Source organism: Labrus mixtus, chromosome 2, assembly GCF_963584025.1.
Source record: "Labrus mixtus chromosome 2, fLabMix1.1, whole genome shotgun sequence".
NCBI lineage: Eukaryota > Metazoa > Chordata > Actinopteri > Labriformes > Labridae > Labrus > Labrus mixtus.
The window spans coordinates 27,436,845-27,449,123 of record NC_083613.1 but is presented as its reverse complement, the minus strand read 5'-3'; the positions used below and the strand labels follow the sequence as shown (position 1 = coordinate 27,449,123).

Genomic DNA, 12,279 nt, shown 5'->3' with positions numbered 1-12,279 from the left:
CATCTAACTTTTACGTTAAGGAACACACATCATTTCTTGAATAACGTCCTCCTCAAACTTTTTTTTAATGTTTTTCTGCTATGTGACTTTATTCGTCTGGTAAACAACAAACAAAGTCCTTTTAGAACAGATGGTGACTGAGAATCCCCGATCATGCTCAGATCTTGTGATCCAGTTTTAAGGTTCGAACAGAGCACATGTCCAATCCTCAAAACAGGCCAATTTCCATGCTCAATTCCACTTATGTCAGAGAACATCAGGATAACAATAATTAGCATTTACATTGAATGATGTGCTCTTGTTATTTATGACCAGCGTTACAGTGTTTACACCCTGCAGACAAATCCCCCATTCAGGACATCTCTCACATCTGAGAAGGTGCTTTGACAAATGTAACCTGGAGCTAAGTTTAAAAAAAAAAAAAAAAAAAAAAAAAAGCTAATGACTGATGGCTCTGTTTCTGCTTCGTGTTCCGGCTCTTTTATTGAGTCTGCCTGATCCCACTTTGTCTGCTCCCCCCCCCCTTTCATACCCAGTACAGGAGCTGCTGTGTGAATGTGTGTGTGTGCAAGGTCACATTCTTGGCCTCCCCCGTCAGTCTACACGGACCTCGACCTCCCCCCAACAAGCAGCCCCTCCTCACCCCTCCCATTTGACACACTCTCTTCTCGGTTTCCTGGGTGGAGTCTGGTATCGTACTGTAACATGCTGGAGTTCATTCCATTTATATTTCACACTTCTTACTCAACTGTGTGTACATTCAAAGGTGCGATCTCTTCCCCTTTAAGGCAACTAATTCTACATTTCTAATAATTGACATAACTCATATTTCAAATGGAATAAGGCAATGTTTGTGAAAGGTAAATGTTGTATGCATTGTTTTGTTGAGGGCTTTCTACAGACTTTATTTTGAATCCTTTGAATAAACTTATTTCTCATCTTATCATAATGTCGTCATTTTACTGTAATCAGAAAGGTTTTGTGATAGTCTTAAGACTTTGTCTATGGAACTCCATCTGTGCTGGAAGTACTCTGAGCAGGAAACCATGGCATGAAGGGGAATTTACAACAGGAAGTCAGCTTGCTAAACTCCCAGAGTTACATCAACAGAAGTCTCCCCTATTCTAAAGAAAGAACATTTTACAGAGGTACAGTCATTTTTCCTATTTTAGCTCCAGTTTTTAGTAGACTGGTACGTGTTGCGTCACCTTTTGTGCATGAAAATATCTGGCATTCCTTTTTTTTTTTTTTTTTTTTTTTTTAAGAAAATAGGCCATTGTGCTTTTTCTATATGGTTTTTTCTATAAAGTGTTATATGTTATATGAATTCAGCTTCAGTGGAATATGGATTAGACAGAAGTTCAGTAGAAACAAACACAGAGGAATATTCTCATTTTCCTTTGAGATCATTTTAATAGCTGTCGGAGTCCTACTACTTCAATGCAGCAATCCAATAAATTCTTCTTTTTTACGAACCATTTTGTAATGCCACATTTTTACAAATTCTCTTTTTCTACTTTGTAAGTGCAGAAATGTAGAATGGTTTCGATCTGGATCAGGAAGACAAAGAAAGCATAACGATAACTTTGAAGGAAAATGCAGCTCAGAAGCTGATTGGGTTTTCACATGTGATGCGTTTGTTCAATTACGTACCAAACATTTTATACTTCTAACTTATACTAAATCATTTTCATACAAAAGAAAAATAAAGACGAAAGGGGACGATACAACTGACTGTCCACTGTCCACAGAAAACATTGGTGCCCTTATCACATAATCAATCAAACAAGTAAACAGTTAAAAATGTGAAAGCACACTCATTTTACCATCATGAGAGAGTTGGTTGTAAACTAAAAAAAAAGATAAGCTGAGGGAAATAATAACAGGCGTAATACATGTTTTAGCTCATGGTTTGGTAGAATCATCATTATGTTAATGTTAGGGAGGGTTCTGGTTAAAAATAAACTTAAACTGCACAACCGCTATAAGCTACATGTACATTCCTCACCCAGACCTCCACACATTGTTTTCTGTCTCTGCCTGTGAGGGACAAAGTTATTCATAGCTGCAGAAGTGAATGTTGGCACAGGAAGTATAATAAGTAAATTATGTTGTGGGGGTTCCCTAACTGTAGAATCCTAACAAGTATTCTGTAGAGTCGTCCTATATAGAAGAACTTGGGATGTTTGGCTGGAGAGCTTTGGAATGAAACATAGTGTTGTCCAAGAAAAATAGTGGAATGGTCCCTCTCGATGTGATTATCATGTAACGGGTTTATTAGTGACATGAAATCGTGCTTCATCTGAAATGATCCTGCAAGAACCTTCATCCTAAACCAGAGGATTGTAAATCTCCCAGTGTGGCTGGGGTGAGATGCCCATGTTGTCCCCAGGCTAATGAATCAGGCCTTGCTCAGCAGGCTCTGTCTCTCTCTGGCTGCTTTATTTCCCTCGTCTGGGTGTCAGGTGAGAGATCGTCTAGAACATGCAGGAGGCTGCGATGCAGACAGTCTGTATAAACTCTATATGGGTGTATATTACGTGTTTTGTTATCTTAAGGTGTCTGGTTTTCTGATATCTTTCTGTAAAGATTAGTTACAGGCCTTGAATGAACCGGTGTACTCACACACACACACACACACACACTCACACACATTGCCAAGTTATCAGATTGTCCAAATGGAGTTTTATAAAAGTAGGGCAGACATACATGGTGAGGGAATGAATGTTTGATATTAGAGTTAGACCCAGAGCAGATGGTCACATCAAAGGGACTCACACACAATTACAGTTGGGCACACCCCGACATACATGCTTTAACATACTGACACATTTTTGGCCATGCTATGAGGAATAGCATAGTGCATTGTTTTACGCAGACTATTTGATGATTGACTCTCACAAACTGTTTACATTCACTGTTTGAAGTCCTCCCAGAAACACCTCCTCCTGTCTCCATTTCTAGGTCAGTGTGTTGGCAGGTGACTCTCTCCCGACGTAGATGAAGGTGCACACCTCTGGCACGCTGCAAATCTGTTTTACAGAACAGGCATTTGGCAAGACTTTCTTTCCTGAAGAATGAGTACTCCATTGTTTCACCCAGTTTACACCATCCCCTCCACCCTTCGGGATATTTTCCATCATATCCAGGTTACAGTCTTCGTCTTGCCCCCTTATCACAGGTATACCAGAGACGGAGAGTACACTGACATGTATTTGTGATAAGAGTACTGACCTAGATGGTCTGCAGTTGTGTGTCTAATGGTACAGATCACAAGCATGCCTGAAAACCGTAATTTGATTCAGATGTCACGAGAGCTTAGCAGGTGTGAGAGGGAGGATAGTAAAAACGTGAAACTTTTATAGGGTGTTTGTTTTCCTGGAGCCCGTCCAAATCCTTGTTTACGACGCCGTTTAAGAGGGCATTTCACAATTGCAGAAGCGCAGACTAAAGGGGCGTGAAGAAAAAAAGCAAAAACGCGGGAATCCAGCCTTATCAGTAAACCACGGGAGACCATAAAGTCAATTGGGCGCGATGAGCACAATGCTATCAGCAGGCTGCAATAAGCAGATGTACACTACCTCCACATGCTGGAGCAATCGGCATGACTGACTGACTTTCTTAAGTGTGAAATGTAATGGAGGCGCTCTGGACAGCACTTACTGCACCCGGCTACAGGAACATACAAATAGCACACTCAGGTAAAGACTAACTTGCAGTTAAAACAAATCTATATAAGTATTAATTGTGTAAAAAGGGTTACAATCATACTGTATTGTACTATTCTAGAGTTTAAAACTGTGACATGGTTAGCCAGCAGTTACAAGTTTACACCAATGCTTACATTTATTTTACAACCAGTGAAACTTAAGTATAATGTTCATTTTTTCGTTTTGCTCTGATTGGGTGTGACAACTCTCCTAAGAAAAATGTAAACCTTCTTATAGCTTCAAAATGATTTACTTTGTTTGCTCGGTAGACACTGAATCTGAATTTGAGCAGGTTGGTGTTGAGAAGGTGGCATACATTGGTTATATGAGTGATGACTTATCTTAGCGCAACAACACTGAATCAAAACAGTAAAGAAGTCGGCCGTCACACCAAAACCATGTGCTTAAGGATTATTTAAAAAACAAAAAGTGTATAGCTGAGGAGAACTAGAGTGTAGTTATCTGTTTGGTTTATCACCTCAGGCTTCCTTTTCACATTACACACAGTAATTAGACCCTTTGCTGACATGAAAACATTGATAATTCAAGCTTGCAGAAAGTAGCACCATTAAGAATATGTATTGCTCAACATCAAGTATTCATGTTTCTTACTGTCTGTTGTTTGGACTTTCAAAAAATAGAAATAGTGGACACATCTATGATATCAAAGTTAAAATATATTAAGCCAAAAAATTGAGTTAAAATAAACCTGAATTACAAGTAGAAAACCCTTGCCTCATTTACTGGTATGGACCATTTCCAAACTGTATGGGTGTGGAAAATCACATTTTCATTGACATTGATCTGGCTTTGCATACTGTATAACAATGGCGCCTGTGACAGTAAGCCCTAAAAAGTATGTTTTAGCCATCTCAGTTAGCCCTGCCACTGGAAAAGATTCATTTAAATTGGTCACTGAATGGTGAGTTAAAAATGCTATGCTAATCATACCATAGCTAGCAGTTAGCATGCAATGTTCGCTATTATGCTTCTGCAATGCAAAATGATGAATCTAATTGATGACTTGTACAGTTATATTAGAGAGCCTGATTTAAATACTTTATAGATGTCTTCAATTATGTATATGAACCTTCATTTATGAGTTAGATGCCGATTGTATTTCTGAGTTCCCAGGGGCTCCAAAAGAAGAAGATAAAGAACACACTCCATTAGTTTTGCACTTTGAATACGACCGATCTGCTTAAACGTATTCCCTGTCGCTGATGACTAAGTTTCTTCACAGACCTCTTAAGAGTTCATGATGAATAAAATGTTAATTAGAGTTTGTTTTTTTAAGCAGCAGTTCAAGTAATGGATTCTTTTGACTTGTGTCTATCTCAGCTGTGTCCGTTTTTTTTTGTTTTTTTTTACACATTTAACAGAACATTCCTATTCCTCAATAGTTAATGGTATTTACTTGTGCTTGTGTGGGGGCATTTGAATGTGTGTACCTAGCATAATGCATTCACACTAAAGTGATGTAATGTGTTGGAGCGTTTCTCATGGCTGAATGGCTGATGAAAAGTTATTATTGGCTGTGGGGAACAACTGCAGGCTTTCTGTGGCGCAGGAGGACGGTAGTGGGAGCAGTTAACGCCTGCAATCGTCTTTTCACTCTCGTCATCTCAATGTCCTTTTGGGTGGCACATACTGCATGAGTCCTTAAGTACTTTCACTAGGAATAATGTCGTTCTCTTCAATCTGTCCCGGGTGACTTCATCATCTCACTTCCTATCGATTGGTTTCACTTCTGCAATGTCTTGTGCTGTGTTGACAAGGACAGGTGGATAGGTTGCTTTGGCATTGGGTTATATAACTGGCGTGTGATGCTCTCTGTGTCTAGACAGGGTGAGGCAGTGGGTAAACAGAGTGGAAGAGTGGAGGAAAGTGACAGAGAAGAGAGGCAAAAAAAGATGGAAGATGAAAAATAATAGCAAGAGAGAGATGGCAACTGATTCTTAACCACTCAGAAATTCACAGAGAGTGCAGGAGCTCGTGTTATAAAGCACTTACTCACACTTCTGCACATAAGTGCACACAGAGACACAAGCACACACATACAGTACATACACACACACACACACACACACACACACACACACACACACTGGCAGAATAGAATATGAGAGCATTGCAGCACTGGCTGGATGTGTCCCAGCAGTTACTGCACTGATGCTCGTTGCAGCAGATGGGAGTGTGCGGTCCAGGCAGGAACAGAGTGGGATAGAGAAGTAGGATGAAATAAATCAAGTACAGAGGATAGAAAAGGGAAACTAGTCACAGAGATATCGTGTATGCGTAACTGTAGAAGCAGTGGAAAGGAGTGGGACTGAAGACGCACGACAATCTATCAGATCAGGAACAGGTGTGGAGAGGACGTAGGAGTAGATTCTTGTCGGTGGATGCTTGTCAGCATGTCTCGCTCTATGAGGCTGCTGCTGCTGCAGAGGTCGTTCAGTGACCACATCAGGACCTCCACCACCAAAGCACGAGACATACTAAGCAAGACAGCACGGGAGAGTCACCTAGCAGGTGAGTGACGAAGGTTAAGACTGATACACTATAGTTGTGTGTGTGTGTGTGTGTGTACAGTTAGGGTACCTGTTTGTATGCCTGTGTGTGGTGTATGTTGTTTTGGAATAATTTCTTTTGCCTCTAGACTGAAATTTTAGATTTTTTAACAAGATATACGACATGATCCGAAACTGCGTATTCCTTTTCTCAGAGAGAATAAAGGATTCTCTGCAAGCTTCTGCCATGTGTCTGACAAACTGATGAATAGGCAGCATTTAATGGATGTGTGATGATGCTGCAGAAAAACTAGAGAAAAACAGGCACTGACTACTTCATGTTTGTAGCATGGTTTTTGATCTGGTTTTTGCATGGGTAGTGTTATATTTACAATTGTGTCTTTACTTGTTTTGGTGGATGTTAATGTATATTGATTAATTTCTCTGGACAGAAATCTGAGTGACACTATGTGTAGCGTTTTCCCCTCTAAGCTGCCACCCAAAGTTGCTTGAAAAATCGGGTTTGGCCCGCATGTATAACTAATGAGCTGGTTTTGCACACTCCTTGGACTGAGTGCGTTAGAATCCAACGCCCTGGCTAGCTTGCTTTTAAATAATACAGACTGTCCTCCATCATGTAAGAGCAGCTGCAAAGAGAATGGATTGAACGTGGCGGCTCGTGTAAATGTTAGCTGCAGATGGCTGATATCATCTACTGGCCCCTTCAAAGTGCTTTCAAAAGAGGTGCGCCATTGACACGATGTTTGGGGCGCATCATGTTTGAAAATCTCGACATATCCCAAGTCAGTGCAGGTGCTGGTGTGCTGCTTTTCAAAGGAGGTTACCACATTTTCCCACTGAACCCAGAGGTCAGTGCCCTGTGGCCTCACCTCTCTATTGAAGTAGAGAGCACCAGGTGATAAATATCAACCTACAAACAGTGTCCAGGATGTTTCAGGCTGTTGCCAAATAGCTCACTGTCCCAGATGAAAGAGTTGGAAAAAGTGGGTCAAGGAATTATGACAGGATCTAATTACAGCTTTGACATGGCACTAATTCCCCTTCCTTTCATTTGCTCTTCACTAGTCTTCAAGATGTATGCAGATTGTGCTAGCTCTGACAGGAAACGCATGTGTGATTGAACCATTATGACTGAGTGAATTTACGCATTTGTGTTTTTGACCTTACAGTGCAGAAGCGCATTACTTTGTTTAAGGAGAGGCAAATAAATCTTAAAAAGCTTTTAATATAGATGTTTCCTTGGAGTGTGAATCCAAATCAAATTGGCCTGATTCCATATTCTTTAACCTGTGATTATGATTATAACTTGCATTTTTTACACGATTTGAGATTCCTACATTACAAATAATTCCCATGGCAGACATCTTCTTCTGATGTCACGTTTGTGTTTAAAAGCTAAAGAGCTTGTTTCTACAGATGGCACTATTTGTGCTGCGCCCATTTTCAATGCAAAGTCAATGTAGTTCAGCGTTTTCAGCACTGAGCGTCCAGAGCAAAAAGACAACCTTAGAGTCAGCGTTTCTTTTTGTCGCTACGCTTACAGAGCTCTCAGTTGAAAGCTGTTCATGCTTTTGAACAATTTTGCGTTCATCAATGTCACTTCTCCCTCACCAGCCAATCAATATCAGGAAGGGGCGGAACTTCTGACATCGGTTTTGTCAACAACAATGGCGGAGGAAAAGCTATTCTGACTCGTCTTTCCAAGTGTACAATTTCAGGTCTAGAGCTGCTGCTCATGCCAGGACACGATTCCTTTACATTGTTTTCATGTTTTCTTGGCAATATTTCATTGGATGAAGGACAATATTAAACACATTGAGCTGTTAAAACCGACCTTAAAGTCATGACCGAGGGAAGCAGAAGTTACGTAGCTGATACTAGCTAGGAAATGGCTGAATGCTAATCTAAGCTGTTCTCTGTTGGTAGCTAATGGTGTGTCAAATATTGTTATAACTTCAAATATTGTCTGATGTACCTTTATATTTTTACCAACAACGGTCTTATAGTTCAATCAGTAAAATGATTATGATTGGTAGGTATGTTACATATTCATGACCTATAACATGGAACACAGCAGTTCAACATTTGAACAGCCTTTTCAATTGTCAGAGAAAAATGGCAGTCATGTGAATATGGTCAATCATTATCTGGCCCTCAGATATTCCAGACTGACTTTTCTGGTGCATAACTACCACGGAAAGATAAACCAGGACTTGATATTTATTGATTATAACATATGGAGATAATATTATTGCTGTATCTGACCCTCTATGACTCGAGTGCATTCACTAATATTACTAAGGGCATGCTCTCACGGACTGCGTGTCAGTTCTGTGCAGCATCACGCATCCTGAAACCCAATCACCTTGTTGACATTTCCCACCCTTGTCATGCCTATGATCACATCGCATTTTTAAGCATGTTTACAGCTGAAGGGGAAAGCATGTCCCCCGAGAACACTGAGTGTATCCACTGACAAAAACCAGCTGTCAAACACAATCTTTGTGCACTTTGGCAATGGGAGACATAATCAAAAAGATCCCTGCTGTGTCAGGCTTTTGTCCTTGTAGGCCCTTAAATCAACGCCCAGTTCAAAGCTCCTTTTGGTGTTTAAGGTGTATGAATGAAAACTTTAAGGGGCCAAGGCTTTAAGCATGTTTTTTTCTTAACACTTCCTTTAGGCTATAGATATGAAATTCCAACAAAACAGAAACAGATACTGTATGTTTGAGACCGCATTCAGGTACAGTTTGGACTTCCAGCCTATTCATCAGCATATGAATAATGATTTAGAGGAATTCAGATTACCCTACAAAAAAAAGTATCTCTCTTTCTAGCCTTTAGACTTGACTCGTTCTATGGTATTACCACTAAATTCAATAAATCACACGTTGGTTTTTATATGAGCCTGAAGAAAACAAAGTTTGGAATGAGTGGCATGCTTTCTGCCCCTGAAATGGTTTAAAGAGGTCAAAGGGCATCTAAAATCAGGGCTGATAGCAAGAAAGAAAGAGGGCAATGACACAGTCTGTCATCAGACCTGCCTGCAAAATATTTCCTTTAGTCCGTCCACTAAATCTCAGTTAAATTTATCAAGTTTACTGACAAACAGGTTTGAAATAAACCCTTTGACTAGAGTTGTCGATTTTAGGACGAAGATAAAGAGTTGCCTATCCCATAATTTTCTAGTTTTGGGTCAATTAAATACATGTATTATCTCTGCCATAAGTCTAAACTACCAAGACTGAACAGAGATTCAACTGAAAACATTTCTGTTTGTTGAGTGAACAAAATTGAGACAAAATAGTACAGTGCACTTCCGTTTCACTTCATTCTCTTATCCCCTAAACCTTGAGGTTAGAGGAACTTGTAGGTGCATATATGTTTGAAGTGAATTGATTATTATTATTTATTTATTTTTGATTTACCTTTAATAGACAAGACAGTTGATAGAGTAGGAAATGGGGATGAGAGAGTGGGGAATGAAGTGGGATTGGAGCCACAGGTCGGACTTGAACCCAGTTGGAGGATAATCTGTAGAAAGCAAGAGATTTGTGTTGATTACAGGAACAGCACTACGATGTGTTGGGTCACATTTCTAATGGCGTGCCTTTCCAGTAGGATGGTGTCATAATATAATCATGGATTGACAGATGGTGGATATTTCTTACACCACTTTAGAGTATTACCTACTCATTGTGCCTGTCATGACACTACAAGGCTAATAATATTGCATAATCATCACAGGTTGGTCAATAAACCAATGTCACTAAGAAATGTTCCCAGCTTTTGGATTTGTGCTTCACTCTGTTACGCTGTTATGCTCTGGTTTAATTTCAGGAATGTAAAATGGGTGTGAACATGCATTCAGCTGCTGCAATCATGTCATATTTCAACCAACATTCACATGAATTCAGATACTGTATTTTCAGTCGCTTCGCTTCCATAAAGAATTAACACAGCAACCATGACAATGATAAGTACAACTCCTGCTGACGTCAGCTTTTAATCCGATCACAGGTTTATCTAGAAATTCATCTTTTGATAGTTTGGCTGTTTATTTGTTAGTCTGGACTTTAACACAAACTTGAAGCAGTCCCTCCTTTAAAAAGCATTCTTTACCTGCCATGACATCCCAACCCTCCCCCTGACTAAAGTATAATGAGATAACTTAAGTTGTGATTGGGCGCTATATAAATAGTAATGTACTGCTTGATTGATTGAAGTTTGGCATCTACTGGACAAAACCATCAGCCCACTGAATAACCAACTGAAAACATCATCCACTAATTGTCTATTCGCAATCAAAGTGTTTTTGGTTTCTTCCAACATGTGTTTCAAGCTTTGATAGATCTTATAAGCTCTCACACATTATTTCGACACTTTCCACATTGTGATGTCAAAGTGAGCAATTAAGACCATAACTCTCCAGTAAATGTTTGAGGGATTAAAGTAGGCCGTTTGAATGTAACCCACTGGAAAATATCACCATCCCAACAAAGCCTTGTGTAGAGCCCTCTTTAATTCATCTACTGATCCAGTCAAATAAAATAAAAGGCCAGTGGATTGATTAATGGAAATATATTTGTCACCTTGAAGTTCTACTGTTTGAGGATTTTGGTCTTCGTGAACCCTCTTGTGCATGAATGTGTTATTGTTAAGAGGCAAACCAGGCTTTTGTACGGGGCTTAAGAGTGGGCCAGTGGGAGGTCCATGGACATGTTCCGGTCTGCTCAAGCCCTGCTTACTGTTAAACCACACAGATGTCCTGAGTTCTATTGTGGCCCTACAGGACTCTACAGGGTCCCTGCAGGGCCATTTCACGCCTCAAGGATGCCTAAAGAGGAAGTCAGAAAGGGCACACTGCTGTGACATCAGCAGAAGTCTCTTTGAATGGAAACGCGACAGGCAGCCATGTAACAAATTAGCTTCAATGAGATACTTTCGGGCTCAAGAGTGGACCGAGCAATTAAAGTTTCATCAGGGGTTTATTTTGGAAACATGCCAAACACAAATTTAAAATGTGTTTTTCTTCTGCATATCAACAAGATTAGAAACCTTTTAACTGCTGGGATCAAACTACATAATAAGAGACATAACTATCTTTGAACACACATTTGTGCCTTGCTGTTGTGTTGACCACAGCTTTAACACATTGTCTTCAGCTGGTTTTTGGTTTGACGCATATGCATTTGCGGTCTTAGCGACAATCAAAGTGTTTTTGGTTTCTTCTTACATTTGTTTCAAGCTTTGATAGATCTTGTAGGTTCTCACACAACATATCTGCTAATTAAAAACAGCCGTTTTGTATCTACATTGTGATGTCAAAGGGAGCACTTCAGACCACAACCCTCCAGTAATTGTTCAAATCTTTTCTTGGTGTCTCTCATTTCCCCACAACAGATCTGTTTACGATGACTTGTCATGTGGTCTTTCCAGTGGCGTTGTTTAACCGCTCATTCTGTAGAACAGCTTTTGATGTTTCTTCCTGGCAACAATTCCCCGGTTCGCACATCACGTTTCAGTATGCCTTCACATTTAGGTCAAGCTGTTCAATTTGTGCGACTATAAATAGTACCTCCTGATTATTTTATCAAGGCATACGAACCTCTCAACTGTCTTCTTCTGTGCCTTCATCCCATCGCAGTCATGAGGATGTGAAAAAGTAGGTCAAGAACAGTGTTTCCTGTCATCTCTTGTTTGTGCCTGTGATTTTATTCAAACCCATGTGAGTCCCATGAGAGAAGCGTGCCACGCTTGAACCACTGAAAGAGTCCTCAAAACAGTGTGTGAGTGTGAGTGCATACCTAAAAGCATGCACAGACTCTTATACTGTGGGACTCTTTGTACATGTTCACTGTAAGATTACATTCAAGCTCGACCAGACCTGACGATGGGAAACATGCCAAGGACATACTGTATGTACTCTCACTTCCCCAGCATCTGTCCTTTCCTCTCTGTTCTTTTTTCTTTTTTTTCAGCTCTTGACTACAAAAACAAATCAGTCCTACTGGAAGCAAGATTTTCAAATAGCTTGC

At 40.1% G+C, this 12,279-nt stretch overlaps 1 protein-coding gene across 2 annotated transcripts in view; it reads left to right on the top strand.

Annotated features, from left to right (window-relative positions):
• Positions 1-12,279, top strand: part of dlc1 (DLC1 Rho GTPase activating protein) — an 84,711-nt gene that overhangs the window by 29,737 nt on the left and 42,695 nt on the right. The window contains exon 1 of one of the 2 annotated variants that reach the window (XM_061059626.1): positions 5,923-6,242. The exons of the other annotated variant lie outside the window; for it this stretch is intronic. Coding sequence (XP_060915609.1) covers positions 6,113-6,242 — 130 coding nt within the window. The 5' untranslated portion in view covers positions 5,923-6,112. Of the gene's footprint in view, positions 1-5,922; positions 6,243-12,279 lie in introns of those variants that run through there. 2 annotated transcript variants of the gene reach the window in all.